Here is an 18,929-nt window from a genome sequence, read left to right as displayed (position 1 = left end):
AAAAGAAATATGTGTCGCGAGGTGAATCAACTTTGGACTTTGTCCTTCCTAAAACAAATCTATAAGCAAAAGAGAATTATACCGACAGACAATCACTTGCAGTTGCTTTTAAATCTCTTTGATGATACTCTAGTTTCAGTTTTGTTGTTATTACAATATTATTTTTGTTGCTTTTGTTTGTACAGATAAACAATTTAAATACAAAAAAAAACCATGGCCTCATCACCCTCTGTCACTGGTTTAACTCATAATCTTGGGTTTTTGTAGCTATTTTTTTTTATTGAAGTATAGCAAAAAAAAGTTTATTCAATTTATGCTGATTAAATTAATTTATATTTCAATTAAACTGATTTTAATACAACAAGTACTTGTATATAAACAAAATATTTTGTATTATAAAATTGACACTAATAAACACAACAAAAATAATCATCTTTTTTTGTCTTCATTTGTTGTTTTATTCATTTCAGAGAACAAATTCTTATCATTAGTTGGACAATTAAAGAAAAAAATGGCATAAATTCCCCCAGCATTATGGAAATGTTTTGACTTTGAAAGCATTATATTGATTATAAAACAAATTAGAATAAAAATTAACATTTATTTTGTAAATAAAAATAAAATGTTGTATTTGAGAAATCATTAAAATTGATTTGAGATTTATATAATAACACTGCAGCTCTCTTTAAGACACTCTCTCATTGTGAGTGTGTGCATTTGCTGAAAGAGAAAGAGAGTGGGCTGGCGCGTTGAAAAAGAGTGCAGTAGAAATTCCTTAACAAATTATGGATGGTTTACATCTGGGTAGTCAATTAGCTAAAGATCAATTGTTGCCGATGCAACCACCCTCATCATCAGCAGTCTCATCATCATTGTCACTGCAACAGCAGCAGCAGCATCATCCACAACAACATTTATTATTACAAACTCGAACCGGAAGTCAGTCACTTTTGCGCACAAGTAGATCACCATCCGCTACTCGTAGCACCGAACAAAGTAAGTCATATTTATAGTTTTATTCAATTTAATTAATTTATTTTTCTTTTACAACAATTTTATTTGTTGTTTTATTATTATTATTGTTGATGTTATTGTTGTAAATAAATGTGTATATTGTAAATAATATGTAAAATCAGTACCTGTATCAGTAGATATGTGTCTATTTATTGTTTAATTTTTTACCATATTTATAGCAGTTTATTCAATTGTATTTTACAATACATGTTTTATATTTATTATCACTTTCATGTTGTTGTTTATTTTTCATTTAATTTCCATATGTTTTTTAAATGAAAATCCCTTGAAAATCAAGGTTGTTTTTAGATTGGAGGTTATTACAAGAATTTATGGTGTTTGTTTTGGTTGTAAAGCATTAAATATCATAAATTATGTATATGTTTTTATCAATTTAAATAAACAACCATCATGTTAAGATTAAAATAGAATAATGAATAAAGAATCCCAGCAGGTAGAATATTACATTTGTTTCTTTCGTAAAATATATAATACCAAACTAACCAGTAGTCTTCTCAACTATGCGTTAGATTAAACAAAGAAACTATAGATCAGAATTTAAGCACCTGTATCTTTTTGAATATAGGATTACAATATAAATTTATTCAAGGTATTGGCCATTGTTAGCTATAAACCTTTTCCCAGGACTGCTCTTCTTTTGAGGCCAAGAACGAATCAAGCCAATTTCGGATACTCTGTTCTGAAGTGTAGCGTATCCCAGAGAGAGAGTTCTTCATCGATCGCAACAAATAGTATTCGGATGAGGCAAGGTCTGGACTATAAAGCGGGTGAGGCAAAACTTCCCAACCACATCTTTCTAAATGGTTTTTAACAGGTAATGCAACATGAGCCCTAGCGGTGTTATGATGGAATATTGCGGTTTAATGTCTGGCCAGATATTCTGGGCGTTTCCGAACGAATCACTTGCGTTCGGAACAAGTTTCCCGTAATTATAGATATGAACCTTTTGGTCCCTCCAAATACGGAGCATTATCTTAGCACCATGGATATTTGGCTTTGGTGTCGATTCGGCTGGTTGACTGGGCGATCTATTACACTTCGGGTTATCGTAATGCATCCATTTTTCATCGCAAGTAATGATGGGTGCAAAAATGATTTTCTTTTAAAACGTTCAAGCAGCATTTCGGATATGCAAAATTGAAGTCTTTTGGCTTCAATTCATATGATAGCCAATTTCCCTGCTTTTGCATGAATTCTGTAGCTCGCAAACTTATTAAAATTGCTGCTTGAGTAGCTCCCAATGCTTTTGCTAGCTCTTGTAGAGTTTTTCAACAAGCTACGTGGAGTAATCTCTCCAATTCTTGCTCTTTTTTCAAACTTTTTTGGCTGACCTGGGCGATCTTTGTCTTCCATGTCAAAATCACCATTTCTGAACCGCACAAACCATCTCTCGCACGTAGAAATCGATGGAAGTGTGTTGAGAAATTTGAAAATATCTGGTCAAAGAAAGTAAATAGATTTGTATATAAAGAGCAATAAAGGAAAAATCGAAGAGTAGGAAATGGAGTCGAAAGGAGACACTATTCTTTCTCCTACTCTATTCTTTTTTTCTTCTAAATTTCCAACCCTATCTATTCTTTTGCAGAAGACAGCAACATTTGCCATTCATATTCATTCACCTATAGACCAAGTCGGAGATTGGGTCAATGAGGTAAAACATGAATGATTCCCTTAATCGGGACCTTGTTACAATCTCTGAATGGGGCTGTGCGAATAGGGTCGCTTTCAACGCTCGCAAAAGCCGAACTACAGACCTTCATCTGTATTAATGGGTGATGAAAATATTGTGGATTCAGACGCTCTTGATGTTCTGGGCATGAGAATACAATGTGATTTCCGCTGGTCTAAACACATTTTTCAAGTGTCGAAAGAAGCATTCAAGTATCTCAGTTTTCTGAAACGTTGTAGGAATTACTTCACTCCCTCTGATCTCCTCACTATTTACACCAGCTATATCCCACCGAAAATGGAATACAACTCTCATGTATGGGTCGGATCTTCAAAGCCTATTTTGGAGCTTCTCCATAGGATAGCTTCTAGTATAGGACGGTAGTCCTAGTATAGGAAGGTAGTCCTAGTATAGGACGGTAGTCCATGTATAGGACGGTAGTCATAGCTTAGGACGGTAGTCATAGCTTAGGACGGTACTCCTAGTAGAGGACGGTACTCCTAGTATAGGACGGTACTCCTAGTATAGGAGTAGTCCTAGTATAGGACGGTACTCCTAGTATAGGACGGTACTCCTAGTATAGGACGGTAGTCCTAGTATAGGACGGTAGTCCTAGTATAGGACGGTAGAGCTAGTATATGATGGTAGTCCTAGTATAGGACGGTACTCCTAGTATAGGACGGTACTCCTAGTATAGGACGGTAGTCCTAGTATAGGACGGTAGTCCTAGTATAGGACGGTAGTCCTAGTATAGGACGGTAGTCCTAGTATAGGACGGTAGTCCTAGTATAGGACGGTAGTCCTAGTATAGGACGGTAGTCCTAGTATAGGACGGTAGTCCTAGTATAGCACGGTAGTCCTAGTATAGTCCGGAGACAGCGAAGGTGGTCATTGGTGACAGTAATCAATCCAACTCTATTGATTCGCTGGAGCACCGATGCAATGTGGGCTGCGTTTGACTGTTCTATCGTTACTGCAATGGAATGTGTTCAGATGAAGTTAAGGAACTTGTTCCTGATACCCGCATATTTTTACATAATACACGTTTTTCATCAATAACACATCTCTTTGTGCACAATACACTACAGGGAAAATTCGTTCTTTAGCCGTACTGTCCGTATATGGGGAAAACTTTCTGCTGAATTCTTTCCTGTCATTTTACTTTCCTCCCTCCCATAACATCTTTTCCTAGTTCCAACACAATGCTTTGCATGAGTATGGACCATGCCCTAAGTGCTGTTCCAAGAAGAAAAAAGTCAATCGTTATAAAAAATCGTCTGATATTCTGGCTCCTCATTTTGATAACTTCTACAGAAATCAGTGCACAATCTTGTGATTGTATAACTTGACTCATTTAGCCATCTGGAACACTTTGTACAATGGATTGTGTATGCATTTTTTGAAGGTCAGATTGGAATACCTCATAGATACTCAGTATCCATATCCTCAGGAAATGTTCCACTATTCGCCAGTACCAATAACCTTTCATTGTGTCGGGTCCACCCATTTAATATTTCTTCATTTCATTTAAATAAGACAGGCATTCCAAAACCTTAATTGATGTCGTATACACACCTGTCAGACTCCTTATTGGAGCTTACATATTTAAGGCTAACATCCAGGCCACAAATTTTGCTGGAATTTTAATGTCATACATTCAATTTGAATTTGTTCCAGAGTTGTTTCTAAGCCAGTCCTGGTTTTGATTCCCAGTTTATGATAATTATTAGATTACTGATAACTAATATTTATCACAGAGAACTTCTTCGGCGGTATAACACTGAAACGCCGCCGAAGTAAAATAAATATTGACTATAAACTAACTTGAATAATGCGGCTACTCACCACCAGATGTGCTGTAACCTGTCCTAATAACAATGCAATTACAGAGTTGTCTAACACAGTTTTTATCCTCCTTTTCCAATCTATCCCTGAGTGTTAGCTCCACCTGTATTCGAACAAGGTGATTATAAATTTAATTTTCTGAAAGTTAAGAGCCTTTTCAATGATTCCTAAAAATTGTTCTACAATCAGTAATTTAGCAGAAAAATGTGGACTGAACACTTGTAAGAGCTGTGAAAAGTCTTACATATTTGAGATGATCAACTATTGTAACCTGTATACAGGTATTCAACTATAGTTGAATCTGTATTTTCTAATAGTTTTGGTACAGCTCAATCTTTCAAATACATTTCTTTACAATACGACCAAAAGTTATTGTCAGTGTTTTGCGATACTGCCAAAAGTGGTGAAATGTCAGAGAGCGGAAATATAATAGGTTTTTGTTCTATTGACAACCAGCTGTTTGTGTTCGGCTGACATTTTATGAAATTAGAGTGAAAGTGGAGATTTGTCATCATAAATTCTAAATGTCAATAGGACAACATCAGTAGGATATATATGTATATATATTTCTAACTAAATATGATTAATTGCATTTCTTTATTGGTTTTACTTAATTTTATTATTATTTATGTGTATTATTATAAAAATACTTTAATGTTATGCATGTTTTATCTATCTCTATCTGTACTTGTAGTTAATAAATTTGTTTCAGTTGTTTTTTTATATGTTTATCTTAATTTATCTCAATTTCATAAATTCTTTTTATCACACAGCTTCATAAAACCTATAAACAAATGATTTAAACAAAACAAAGTAAAAAAAATAAACACATAAATGCAAAAATAAAAGGACATACAACTCTGTATTTTGTTTAAAATCAAAATAAGAAAGAAAAAATTAAGCAAAATAAGCTAAATTGTTGCCAAAATTTTTGCTCACGCACACATTATCATATTTTATATACATAAATATATAAAGAAAATCAATTTAAACAGTTTAAACGACAAATATTTAAAAAAAATCAGCTTCTCTTTCTATCTATTTCACATATTAAACACGTTCTTCTACTAAATACCCCACAACTATATAAATTTCTCTTAAATTCAATTTTCACCTATAATGAACGCATACGTAAACACATGTATTTGTGAAGCCTAAAAGTCTGCTATATAAAACACCAGCAATTTTTTAATGTATGTGATAATTTTTGTTTGCTTCTTGTGTCATACATTTAAATGTGCTTCTTCTTCTACCACAAAAAATAGCTTAAATTAATTTTAAAATTAAAAAAAAAATAATTGGTTTAAATAATAAATAAAGACTAATTAACGGATTTCCCCCCAACAATAACAACTTCGACTTTGTGTAAAATTTGCCTAAATCTAAAAAAAAAAAAACAAAAACAAAAATAATACGCATGAATACAACAACAGTGTCCAGAGAGCGTGATCATCATACTCATCATCATCGCGGTGATAGCGCCGAATCATCGTCTTCGGCCGCTGGCGTGGCATTTGCAGCTGGCCCCACAGTATCTACGGCTGCGGCTGCAAGTATAGCAGGCCTAACACCGGCCACGGCAACGAGTGCTACCAGCAGTAGTGGCACAATGACTGGCAGTGTGGGCAGTGGTGGTGGCGTGGGTGTGGTGGGCGTGACCGCCTTTCGCGGGTTTCGCAGTCAATCGCCCTCGAATCGTCGCAGTCGCGATCGCAATCGTACACACGCTCGTACCCATGGCTCGGATCAGGGTGGCCTGTTGGCCTATCATGGCGCCATGGGTGTTAGCGGTATGCCTCTGGGAGGTGTTGGTGGTTTAGCTGGTGATTTAACTAATATGGATATAGGTTTAAGTAGTGCTGGTGGTTCTGGTGGTATCATAGAAGATTCACGTTTATCAGGTAATTTTTTTTTGTTTAGCATAAATATCTAAATATTTCCTTATCTATATATCTGTATAATTATATTTTTTAATAATATTAATTGGTTTCCTGTTGTTTTATTTTATTTTTCTAGGCAATGAAGATCTGTGCTATCAATCGTTTGTCTCCGATGATTTAGATGGCAATCCTCATGGTTCATTGGGCGATAGTAGTAAAAAACACCATCGTCGTCATGAACGCACTTTAAGTTTACAAGCTTTAGATCGTTTAAATACAAAAATTCAATGTACAAAAGAGTCCATACGCAAAGAACAAACTGCCAGAGATGGTTAGTATAAAATTGAAATTTCGAAATAATTAATATACAAATTTGTAATAATATTTTTTATTTTTTGTTTACAGATAATGTTAATGAATATTTAAAATTAGCCGCCAGTGCAGATAAACAGCAATTGCAACGAATAAAGGTAAACAAAGAAAAAACTTTATAAAAAAACAAGAACACAATTTGGAAAATGTGCTCAAATTGTATTACCCTTTAATTTCTATAAAAAGTTATTTTTTATTGTGCTACTGAATTCCTCCTTGATAAAATAAATACAAGTTTTAAAACGATGTCCTCAAAAACTATAACTATACACAGTGCAACACAAAAAAAAAAAACATATACGGACAAAACTACGTGATAAAAGACAAAAAAAGGCCCGTATCTCCAAGTTTTGCCCAAAGTCTTGCACATCTTTTATTATTGTCCCCCAAAGATTTGGAGCCTCGGTGTCATTTTTGCAAAAAAGTGATAATTTTCTCAGGCTCATAACTTGCAAAGTTTGGAATTTTGATTTACTCTCTGAGGCAGAGTTGTAGCTCTTGTCATAAAGAACAAAAATTGTGAACATATAAAATCAAAAAAACTTCATCTTCAAGATCAAAATCGCAAAAAACTTTAAAAAAATCGAATTTGTTTACCTTTTTTCCCCTGTTCAGGTCCATAGGTAGCAAACCGTTCAAAATTCAAGGAAACAATCAACTACAAAAATGTACCTAAGATCTCAATAAATAACTTTCTAGAACATATCAACTTCCTAGGAATGATTCTTAACACCGTTTAGGTGGGTCAATATAAGTTAGTAAGAAAAAACTGAAGCAATTAAGTGTTTTGGGCCATAAACTATTAAATTATTATAAACTAAAGCATACTTTTAGGCAGCTTTAAAAAATATTTCTAATGTGTCGTTTATGGATGGCAACCGAACTTCAGTTGCGTTGCCAGAGGACAACCACAAATTTCTGGTTGCCATTTGGCAACAGAAAATGATGCTTCCACTTGCCATCTGTAATACCATTTAGGCAACTGAAGTTTGGTTGCCATCCATAATCGACCCATAAATTTATTTCGATGATCTTCGATATCTGCAATAGTTCTAGGAAACTTTGCACTGAATATCATGTAAACATTCACTGCTAGTTATAGCTTCTCAAGGATCGGATCACTATCTCATAATCGTCACATTGAATCAACCTCAAACTGACACGGTTTTAGATAAGATACCGATCGCCGATCCACTGATTTTCTGAATATTTCAAGAGGGAATTAAGAGGCTGAAGAAACTGTAATAATTATGTTGTTGCTATAACTTTTTCGATCCTTTGAATACAGATCGTGTCGTTCTGAAGCGAATGTTCTTCAAATGAAAATAAGGCCAAAAACAAGTTGCGATAAACTATTGTTTGGCATATGGAAGTCATTAAAAGTTCTGACCTGGATAAAAATAATCCTCCGCTAGATACATCTTGAGCCGTTTTAGATCAAATTCTCTCTGCTTTTGAAATTTGACGATATTGAATCTGTTTGCTCCTCCAGTCAAAGCAGAGACACTCAGAAAACAAGTGGAAGAAATTATTTTTAGGAAATTTGGAAAACTACAACTTAAGTGGAGGAGTTGCACCAAATTTTGTGTGCCAACCAAAACGTTCCCATTAAAATTGGGTCTGTGGTACCGTAGCTTTACATTTGGTTCATTCCACAGCGCTCAAATTGGTTTAGCTATTTTCACTCGATTTTGGGGATCGATATAATAAACAAATTATTATACGACTACTATGTAATGCAGACGATATGAAGTAGTCATTGAAAAGTAAGTTATTGAGTAATTGAAAGTCATTAGGCCTAGCGCTTTCGGTCGACATTTTATTGAAAACTCCGAAAAGTGTATGAGGAAAGTAAGTGGGTTTCATAGCATTATGTTCACGGACTTACCATACCATTTCAAGTCAATAGAAGTTACAAAGGACATTAACAAAGTTATGCTTTTAAACACAATTGACCTTTAACATCCATTTTAAAATTCTCAGAGGGAAGCTTGGTATTACTTAAGGATTATAATGTTATGCCGTAGTTAATAACCAGTAAAATCAGGTCCTTTCTATTCGATAAGATTGAGAGTAACAACTATCATTGACTCTTACATGATTTAAATACGAATCCTAGTTGAGAACAGCAGATATTGCTTTTGGTTTCGCATACATCTTGTTTTTCACACATAATACCCTACTTTTAGTCAGGCAACTGATGCTATTTATCTACCTGGCTAATACGGCTTTATTATGTCCAATGAAAAATTATGCTCTGGAATGTAGCGCCATACAGTTTGTGTAACAAATCCTTACATTTCTTTAATTTTTTTAGTTTGAGGTTAAGTTGCAGTAAACTTTTTATAATATAAATTTAGTACGAATTAAAGCTGAAAATTAAATCTTTATAATAGAGTAATATATTGTGATTAACATTTTGCAATAAAACCCTTACAATTAAAAATAAACTTTGAGGTTAGGTTGACAATTTTTTTTTACTAATTACAAAAAAGTAAAAAATAAAACTGTCAATTGTTTCTGTGTTAATGATGAATATATGCTATAAACTTATTTTAATATATACGAACATTACAAAAAGTAAATTTTAGGTTAGGTTGAAATCGAATAGATAAAACATTTGGAATAAAAAATATACTCAAAAATAGATAAATCAAAAGATTTACAAATTTTACAAGAATAAAAATTGCACAAATCTTAAATTCTGGTTTATTTTGGAATATTTTACATTTATCTTTTGATCGATAGCGAACTATATTCCTAGTCGCACAGATTTCGTTATACATACATTAGTCTAGGCAAAGATTTGCCTACTGTCGTTTTCTATTATTCAGTATTTCTATAGTTTGTTAATTAAAGTTATTAAATTACATTTACTTTTAACAGTATTTATTTACATTTTTAACAAATTCTTTTAATTGTTCATTTATTATAGGCTGTTTTCGAAAAGAAAAATCAAAAAAGCGCACACACTATTTCCCAACTACAAAAGAAACTGGACAGTTACACGAAACGTGTCAAAGATTTGCAAAATCAACAATTTCATAATAAATCACAACACCGACAACCGCGCGAAGTTTTAAGAGACGTGGGCCAGGGTCTAAGGTAAATTAACTAAAGAAAATATTGATAAATTGAATACATTAAAATTAATGGTTTAATTATTTTTATTACAGAAATGTGGGTGGCAATATACGTGATGGCATTACTGGATTCTCAGGGTCTGTTATGTCCAAACCTAGGGAATTTGCACATTTGATTAAGAATAAATTTGGCAGTGCTGATAATATCAATCAAATGTCAGGTGGGTGTTATTTGTTTCTTTCCGTATATGTATTATGATTTTGTATTAATTATGTTTCTTTTGTTTCAGAATCTGAATTGAATAGTTTAAACATGCCTGTGAATCAACATGATATGTTGGGCAGTACCACGCCTAACAATGCTATACCCAACGCCTCAACGGGTTCGGGCGGTGGTGGTGGCGGCATTAATGCCGGTGGTGCTGGCAGTGGTAAATTTAATAGTGAAAATGGCAGCGAGTGTAGCAGCGTCACAAGTGAGAGTATACCAGCCGGGTTAGTTTATTTATAAATACAAAATTATTTGGATTTTTAAAAAACTAGTTTGAAATATCACGTCTCTATGATAACTGCCGACTTTCTCACATACTCTTTGTTAAATTGTTAAGCAACAGTCTGTAAATCAGTTCTGCTGTTGTCACAAGTTCTTCCCGGTTGATAAAGCGGTCGCTGACTTGATAATTTTCGGTAAAGAACTGACTGTTGTGGGAACATTAGTAACTATTGACAACCTATTGATTTTGTTTTAAATAAATAAATGAAATAGTCGGCTGTTATCATTAGATGTTTGAAAAGAGTTTGCAGAGACTAACAACATCACACTGGGTTTATAATTCATTGAAATATTTTAAATTTTTCGTATAATTCTATATTCATTTTTTTATTTTTTCAGCTCTGGAAAAAGTCAATCGGGTGCCAGCCAGTATCATATTGTTTTAAAATCCCTATTAACCGAATTGGCCGAACGAAAAGCAGAAAATGAAAAACTGACTGAGCGTGTGGAACGTTTAGAGGTAGAATAATTTATTGTTAACATTTATTTAGAATGTAGTAGTAACATTGTTTTGCCCTTTATTGCAGAATGCTCAAAAAGAGGTGAACAATCTGACAGCGACACTGGAAAGTGAACGTTATCGTGCGGAAAGTTTAGAGGAACAAATTAATGATTTAACGGAATTACATCAGGTGAGATAGAAAAGTATTTTTTTGTATAAAAGTAATTTTTAAAAAATATCACTTATTAAAAGGGAACTATTTTAAATGCTTACCTTTTTATAAAAGGGTACTTTTTATAAAAGTGTACTTTTTATAAAAGTGTACTTTTTATAAAAGTGTACTTTTTATAAAAGGGTACATTTTATAAAAAATTACCCTTTTATAAAAGGTTATTTTTTTTAAAAGGGTATTTTTTGTAAAATGGCATTTTTTGTAAAAGGGTACTTTTTGTAATAGGGTACTTTTTAGAAAAGGGTACTTTTTAGAAAAGGGTACATTTTAGAAAAGGGTACATTTTAGAAAAGGGTACTTTTTAGAAAAGGGTACTTTTTAGAAAAGGGTACTTTTTATAAAAGGGTACTTTTCTTATAGAAAAGGGTACTTTTCTTATAGAAAAGGGCACTTTTCTTATAGAAAAGGGCACTTTTCTTATAGAAAAGGGCACTTTTCTTATAGAAAAGGGAACTTTTCTTATAGAAAAGGGAACTTTTCTTATAGAAAAGAGTACTTTTCTTATAGAAAAGAGTACTTTTCTTATAGAATAGAGTACTTTTCTTATATAAAAGGGTACTTTTCTTAAATAAAAGGGTACTTTTCTTATATAAAAGGGTACTTTTCTTATAGAAGAGGGTACTTTTCTTATAGAAAAGTGTACTTTTCTTATAGAAAAGTGTACTTTTCTTACAGAAAAGTGTACTTTTCTTATAGAAAAGGGTACTTTTCTTATAGAAAAGGGTACTTTTCTTATAGAAAAGGGTACTTTTCTTATAGAAAAGGGTACTTTTCTTATAGAAAAGGGTACTTTTCTTATAGAAAAGGGTACTTTTCTTATAGAAAATGTAGTTTTCTTATAGAAAAGGGTACTTTTCTTATAGAAAATGTAGTTTTCTTATAGAAAATGTAGTTTTCTTATAGAAAAGGGTACTTTTCTTATAGACTTTTTAACGGATACTTTTTTACCTTCTGCATTTGTGACACTTTTTAATTTTTATTAACATTTTGAAAATTTCTTTTCGTTTTTAGAATGAAATCGAAAATCTAAAACAAGCTATAGCCGATATGGAAGAAAAGGTGCAATATCAAAGTGATGAACGTCTGCAAGATGTCAATGAAGTTCTAGAAAATTGTCAAACTAGAGTAAGTTGCAAAACTATAGAAATCTTAAAGCAAAATATATAAAAAAATGTTTCAATTCTCTCCCCTTAGATTTCCAAAATGGAACATTTATCTCAACAACAATATGTAACCGTCGAAGGCATAGATAACTCCAATGCCCGGGCTTTGGTGGTGAAACTTATAAATGTGGTATTAACTATATTGCAAGTAGTGCTGTTATTAGTGGCCACAGCGGCCGGTATTATAATGCCATTTTTGAAAACTAGGTAAGTTTTATAATTCTTCAATTCTAATATTAGAAACAAAACATATTTAATATTTGAATAAATTGCAGAGTCCGCGTTTTAACCACTTTCTTATCGATATTTCTTATAATTTGTGTGATACGCCAATGGCCTGATGTTCAGGATATTGGCGCTGGTTTATTGCGTCATTTGAAACAGTCGTTGGTTGTTAAATAGATTTATGTACGACGTGCTTTGTCTGTATATATTAAAAACAAATTGCACTCTTTATTTTTGTATGTATTACACGTGCTACGAAATGAAAAGAGCTTAAATTAATGGTGTATAAAATTATTAAGCACAGTCCGTTTATATATATAAATATTTAAATTATAAATAATAATAATAAGTTAGTAAAGAAAACAAAACATTAATCATTTAAACAAAAAAAATTCCTAAAACATTTATAATTAAATCATTTTTAAAAAATAATTATTATAAATAGCAAGAAACATCACACTTATATTTAAAAAAAAATACATAAACACCACCATTAGACCAACCAAAAACGACCACCTTTAATTCAACATCTTCATTATTATTATTTCTTTTTATTTTGGAAAAGAAATTTCTAAATTAAGATCCATTTATACATCCTTTAGTTTTAATGTAAATTATAAGAAAATAAAACAAAACAGAAAAACAATGAAAAATGTAGCTATAATTAGTGAAAACATAAAACCCACAACATTTGTGTATTTGTTTAGAATTCATTTTTATATATTACATACATAATAATAAAAAAACAACAAAAATTTAAATAATAGTTTTATTAAGATTAAAATTAAGATTGTTTAACAAAAGTAGAATTCATAAATTTTAAATATATTTGTTCTGTAACTGAAAACTCTTATGAATTATTAAAAATTTTCACTGAAACTTCTATTAAAACTTGAAAAGTTGTTAAACATTTCTAATAATTTGTAATAGTTGTTTTGTTATTGAACAAATGTAATGTTTTTTTGTATAATATGTAAGGTCCTTTAAGAAATTTTGTTTAATTTTCAATATTCGTATCGATGCTTCGATGTTGACAGCTAGTAACTGTCAGTTATGAGATAATTGTACCAAACTGTCATTATCTTAGATAATAGGTGTCAAGACCTTACCATCGATATACCTTTTAATTTTTATATAATTTTTTTTTAATTTATTAATATTGGATTGATTCCCATGCAATGAAATGAACATGCTGATCATTGATATGTAAATTGACTCTTACTTGCATTTCGCCTCTTACAGTCACTTTGAACCACTCTTTATTTCAACGCTTTAACTCCGAGATCGTCATAAATAATAACATATGTTATGCACTTTTTATCTCTGTTGTTCAGAATTTGTTTCATAATTACACCTCTGTGCCTTGTTTTTGTATTGTATGCGAGAAATTTAGCATCTGAAATATCTATGACCCTTTTGTTTAACACAAGATCAGTAAGATCAAAACGTCTTAATGTTGTTTGATAAAAACTAAATGATTATTCGAATTTTCAAATCTGTTCGATTAGAATTTCTATTTTCACAAATTATAGGAATGAGGGACACTTGTGCTGTTATTTTGTTTATCAGAAAAGCTCTACAAAAATGTCAAGTGACTACTAAATAACTGCACCGAAATCTTTTTGTGGTTTTTCAAGATAATTTAAAACGATTTTTGTTGGATCCAAAGAGATTCTATTAAATTTAACTGGTCTTAGCCTGACAGCTGTTATGTAAATAAGAACAAAATAAAGTACTAATCAGATATGATGGTTTTTTATTAATATTTGAGTTGGTCAACGATCTCCTGTAAGTTCTAAGCTGTCACTTGTATGGGAACAGGTAATTTATTAAATAAAAAGCTTTGTTCCCGTACATGTCAGATTGCAGCAGGGTTACTTCGTAATTCGATTCGAAAGAAAATGCAAATTTGAATTACAATATATTTAGCATTTTGATTCGAACATTTTCGCCATAATAACCTCATTACATGAAACCTACAAATCTGACTAGTTCGAAAATCGGAAAGTAGTTTTCATTCGAAAAGCAAAATATTCAAAATCCGATAGAAATTGAGAACTATAGATAGACTTAAATGCAGATGATGCAATCCATAAGTAACAGTTGGATATAATCCACGAAAAACCCAACTCCCCTGCTTTCCTCAATTACTTGGGAACAAAGGATCGTCAGAAGTTGTAGTAGTACCATTTGTAATTCAGATTGTATTCGTGAATGCTGTTGTCAGCAACTTTTTGCATCTGAAAACTAAATTATTCAAATATTTTTGACTTAAAAAGTGATGGCTATAATTATGAACATACTAAAATCTCAAGTCTGTAAATCACAAAAAATAAATGTTCTTAGAGTGTAGGCACTTACTTCTCTTTTTATATTTATATCTAATTGAGAAAACGGGCATCGCATTTTTGAAACGATTAAACACTTATACAGAAACACGAACGGAAAACTATTTTAAAATTTGTGTATGAAAAACACTCAACAATTATTTGAAAACTGAGAGGTTTTCATACAAATTTTAAAAAATAAATTTTCTGTCCATGTTTCTGAACCTAGATAAATACACATAGATCGAGAAACTCTACGGTCAAAGACCTAACTCAGTTGTTAAAAACCTAAGAAGTGATAATGTATTAGTCATAGATCGGAAACTCTTCTTTCAGGGAACTAACTCATTGGTCAAAAACCTAAGTGGTGAGAATGTATAAAAAAAAGGATCGGAAACTCTACTGTCGAAGACCTTACTCAGTTGCCAAAAACCTAAGGGGTGAGAAAGTATTAGTAAAACAAACTGAATAATTTCCTTACTCATTCTTGAAATGAGTTTCCAAACAAATAATTAACTATTGTAATTGAATAATCCAAAATATAAGTGGGGATAGTGAAATTGAGGAGAACAGGAATAAACCTGCAACAGTTACATCAACTTCGAATTAATTTATTAAATTTGAGCATAATTCACTAAAATCTTAATTTTGAATTAAAAAAAAAGTTCGCATTTCCATCTTCTAAACCATTTTCAGGGAACTAATTCATTGGCATTATTCAAGAACTTGCATAGAATGTATTCTTTATTCATTATTGATTTAATTCAAATCTAATACAAATTGAATGAAACTATTTAGAATTTTGTTTTTAATCTTTTGGAAAATGTATAAAGAAACATTGTCTAAAGCTAATTTGTAAAGGATTTGATTTAAAGAATAATTAAATGATTCAATAAACAGGAGTTAATTTTCAAAGAAATAAATTCAATAAGTTTGAAGCCTATGCATTTATTCGTAATAAATGATTTTAAGGAATGCTCAAATTTAATTCAACTTTAATTAAATTCAAAGTTAATGAATTCTTTCGAACTTTTGCCTGGTATTGGGTCCAACTATAATTTGAATCAAATTATCGGGATTTCCCAAACAAACATAAAATAACCACCCCTATCGCGAATCAACATTTCACATGAAATATGTTCCCTTCTCCCATTTTTCGTTCATCAACTTTGTTCACGTGAAAAAATTCCCCATGTTATGAAATTTTTAGATGGAATTTTGTAAACAATAAACAGCTGTTACGAACAAAATCAACTATTGTGAATGAAATGTTTAGGGGAATATCACGATAGAAATTTTCCCTTCGAGGGGAAATAGATATTTCATGGGAACATAAATTTCACATGTTTTTCACGATAGGGGTGAACATTTTCTCAAAAATGTTGCCTTTTTCTGCCTTACATTTCATTTATTGGACTTAGATCTATAACTAATAGAGAATGTTGCCTTGTTTTTTAATTTGATTATCAGCAAAATTATTAATAAAAATTCCCCGGGATATTATTCCCTTTTCTTATTTTTAACAATGAATTTGACTAGGAAAAATAGGAAAATGGGAAAAAACTCCCAAGGAATTTTTATTCATAATTGGGCTGATTATTTTACAATAGTTCCTTATTGAAAAACCTTCATTTAACCCCTCCTTAATGCATTTAAACCCACCTTATTATAATCATTTCTATACATCTACTTTTGTTAAACAATATTTAATTAAATTTTAATACTGCTAAATAATAAAAAGAAAACGAAAAGTATTTATTTTGCCCAAAAAAACAAAACAAAAAAAGTTGAGGAACTAAACTTTAAGTCCAACTAAATTGTAAATAAAATAACATTTTTTCTAAATTACTATAAAAACCAAATTTATATTGTTAAATTAAAAACATTTTTAGGTAAATTCAGAATATTTTTTTTCACAAATAACGAAAACGAAACCAAAATTGAATATAAATTAAAATAAATTAAATTAAATAAACTTTTCCTATATGCTAAACAAACTTATAAAAAAAATGAGAAAGAAAAAATTAAATAAAATACAATGACTCTAACCTACCAATATGTAAAAACACAAAAATTAAAGGGAATTTTTACTATATGGGCAAATAAAATAGTGCAATGGCTTTCTCATAAATTTAGATCCAAAGTCGTGTGGACAATAGCAGCTGAATGTAAACTGTTTTTATAAATTTTACCATGAGTGGCAAAGGTAAACTTGTCATTCCGCTTGTAATTTCAACATTTTTCATTTCATGGATCCCATAAAGAATATATATTCTTTCCGTCTGTATTTTGAAATCATCATTCCGTATGCCCCAAATAACTTAAATACATGATTCATACATCAATATATCCGCTAAAGTCCCGGTTAGGTTGCTATTTAAAATCTAGAAAATCGACTCACAAATGTCTGAGATATAAGCAAAAAACCATGACTACCTCGATTTTTGACCTTTTTTCTATATCTGGATTACTATAGCATTAATATAGGCAATATGGATATTTATAAATAGATATTTCAAAGACCTTTCCAAAGACGTATATTAAGCCATAGTAATTCGGACCTACAATGGGTCAAAATCCAGGACAAATATTTTTTAATCCGATTTTTTTATCACCCAAAAATTTTGTTTTATCATAAATTTTATTGAACACTGTTTTATTTATTCAAAATTTATTTTTCATTACAAATTTTTTTACAAAAAAATTTTTTTTTTAACAAAAAGAATTTTGAAGGGTATATAAGATTAGGTGCAGCCGGATATCTGCTGACTTATGCTGATATTTTACTCAATTTATGGGAAAGTCATTAGGCCTTTGATTAAAATGTCAATAGAGCTGTCAAATTTCCTTTTGTTTACAAAATAAACTAAACTATTATTATACCCCACAATAATAAATAATTTATTAGTTTAACCAACCTACAAAAATAATAATAATAAAAGAAAGTTAAAATAAAATAATTACAAAATACCTATAGCGTAAACTTATACGACGAATATAGTTTTTAATTAATTATACATCAATTACTTTAACAAAACAACTCTTTTTCTAAAACTATCTCTCTCTATCTAGCTCTTTCTCTCTTTTTGTGTAGACCACTAATTAAACGTTTAATCAATTATTTAATTGTTTGAATGTTGATGATAATTATTTATTTTTTTTTTAGTGAGAAAGTTAAAAAAGTGATTGAATTGTAATAATAGTTCTAATTATTAATTAATGATAAACTTAATTGTAAAAAATTGATGTAATATTTTTTTTAATAAGTAACTATATATATAATTATTTTTTGAATTTTATATTTTGAAGGCTCATTTATGATTTGATATTTATAAATTATTCTTTATATTTATAATGGAAAATAATAATTTTTTTATTCTTATTTATATTTACGAATAGCAAACAAAAACAACAACAAGAAAATATAAATAAATTAAATATAAAACAAAGAAAAGAAATTGAAAAGAATTAGCAAGTGAAAATTATTTTGGGGGCAGAATTAAATAAAAGTAAATTGAAAAGAAAAGGTAAGTCAAGTTAATAATAAGTAATTCTACTAAACTATGGGTTCCCGCCACTAAGTTTAGAATTTATTAGAATAAATCTGCCTTTTAATTGTTACCCGTCAGCTCAAAAATATGGATATGGCCTTGAATAGATTTAGTGCGAACAGCGATTAGATCAATTGGTGAAAAAAAAAATTCGGATTAAAAAATATTTTTTCCGATTTTGACCCATTGTAGGTCCAACTTACTATGGTCTTATATACGTCGTTGCAAAGGTCTTTGAAATGTCTAGCATTAGATATCCATATTTTCTATATTAATGTCTTAGTAATCCAGATATAGGTCAAAAATCGAGGTCATGGTTTTTTCCTCATATCTCAGCCATTTGAGGATAGATTTTGCTGATTTTAAATAGGAAACTTCTCGAAAGCATGTCTGACAGAATTATTGAACATTTGGATCCCGAAGATATCTGGGGTCTTCAGAAAATTGATTTCAACAAACAGACAGACAGACGGAGATGGCTTAATCGACTACGCTATCTATAAGGATCCAGGATAATTACAAAGAAATATCAATTCCACTTTGAAAACAGAA

The 18,929-nt window shown here is 30.8% G+C and overlaps 1 protein-coding gene across 3 annotated transcripts in view; it reads left to right on the top strand.

Annotated features, from left to right (window-relative positions):
* Dmtn (transmembrane and coiled-coil domain 2 protein Dmtn) overlaps positions 1 to 18,294 on the top strand; it is a 76,012-nt gene extending 57,718 nt beyond the window's left edge. For 2 of the 3 annotated variants that reach the window (XM_065502068.1, XM_065501988.1), the window contains 12 exons: positions 471 to 996; positions 5,983 to 6,450; positions 6,566 to 6,760; positions 6,835 to 6,899; positions 9,737 to 9,906; positions 9,978 to 10,105; positions 10,175 to 10,379; positions 10,777 to 10,897; positions 10,965 to 11,069; positions 12,123 to 12,236; positions 12,306 to 12,481; positions 12,550 to 18,294. In XM_065502068.1, coding sequence (XP_065358140.1) covers positions 786 to 996; positions 5,983 to 6,450; positions 6,566 to 6,760; positions 6,835 to 6,899; positions 9,737 to 9,906; positions 9,978 to 10,105; positions 10,175 to 10,379; positions 10,777 to 10,897; positions 10,965 to 11,069; positions 12,123 to 12,236; positions 12,306 to 12,481; positions 12,550 to 12,676 — 2,085 coding nt within the window. In that variant the 5' untranslated portion in view covers positions 471 to 785 and the 3' untranslated portion in view covers positions 12,677 to 18,294. Of the gene's footprint in view, positions 1 to 470; positions 997 to 5,322; positions 6,451 to 6,565; positions 6,761 to 6,834; positions 6,900 to 9,736; positions 9,907 to 9,977; positions 10,106 to 10,174; positions 10,380 to 10,776; positions 10,898 to 10,964; positions 11,070 to 12,122; positions 12,237 to 12,305; positions 12,482 to 12,549 lie in introns of those variants that run through there. The other variant, XM_065502147.1, reaches the window with a different exon arrangement.
* The last annotated feature ends 635 nt before the right edge of the window (positions 18,295 to 18,929 follow it).

The sequence above is a fragment of the Calliphora vicina genome, chromosome 1, assembly GCF_958450345.1.
Source record: "Calliphora vicina chromosome 1, idCalVici1.1, whole genome shotgun sequence".
Taxonomy (NCBI): domain Eukaryota; kingdom Metazoa; phylum Arthropoda; class Insecta; order Diptera; family Calliphoridae; genus Calliphora; species Calliphora vicina.
This window is presented reverse-complemented; position numbering and strand designations above follow the sequence as displayed.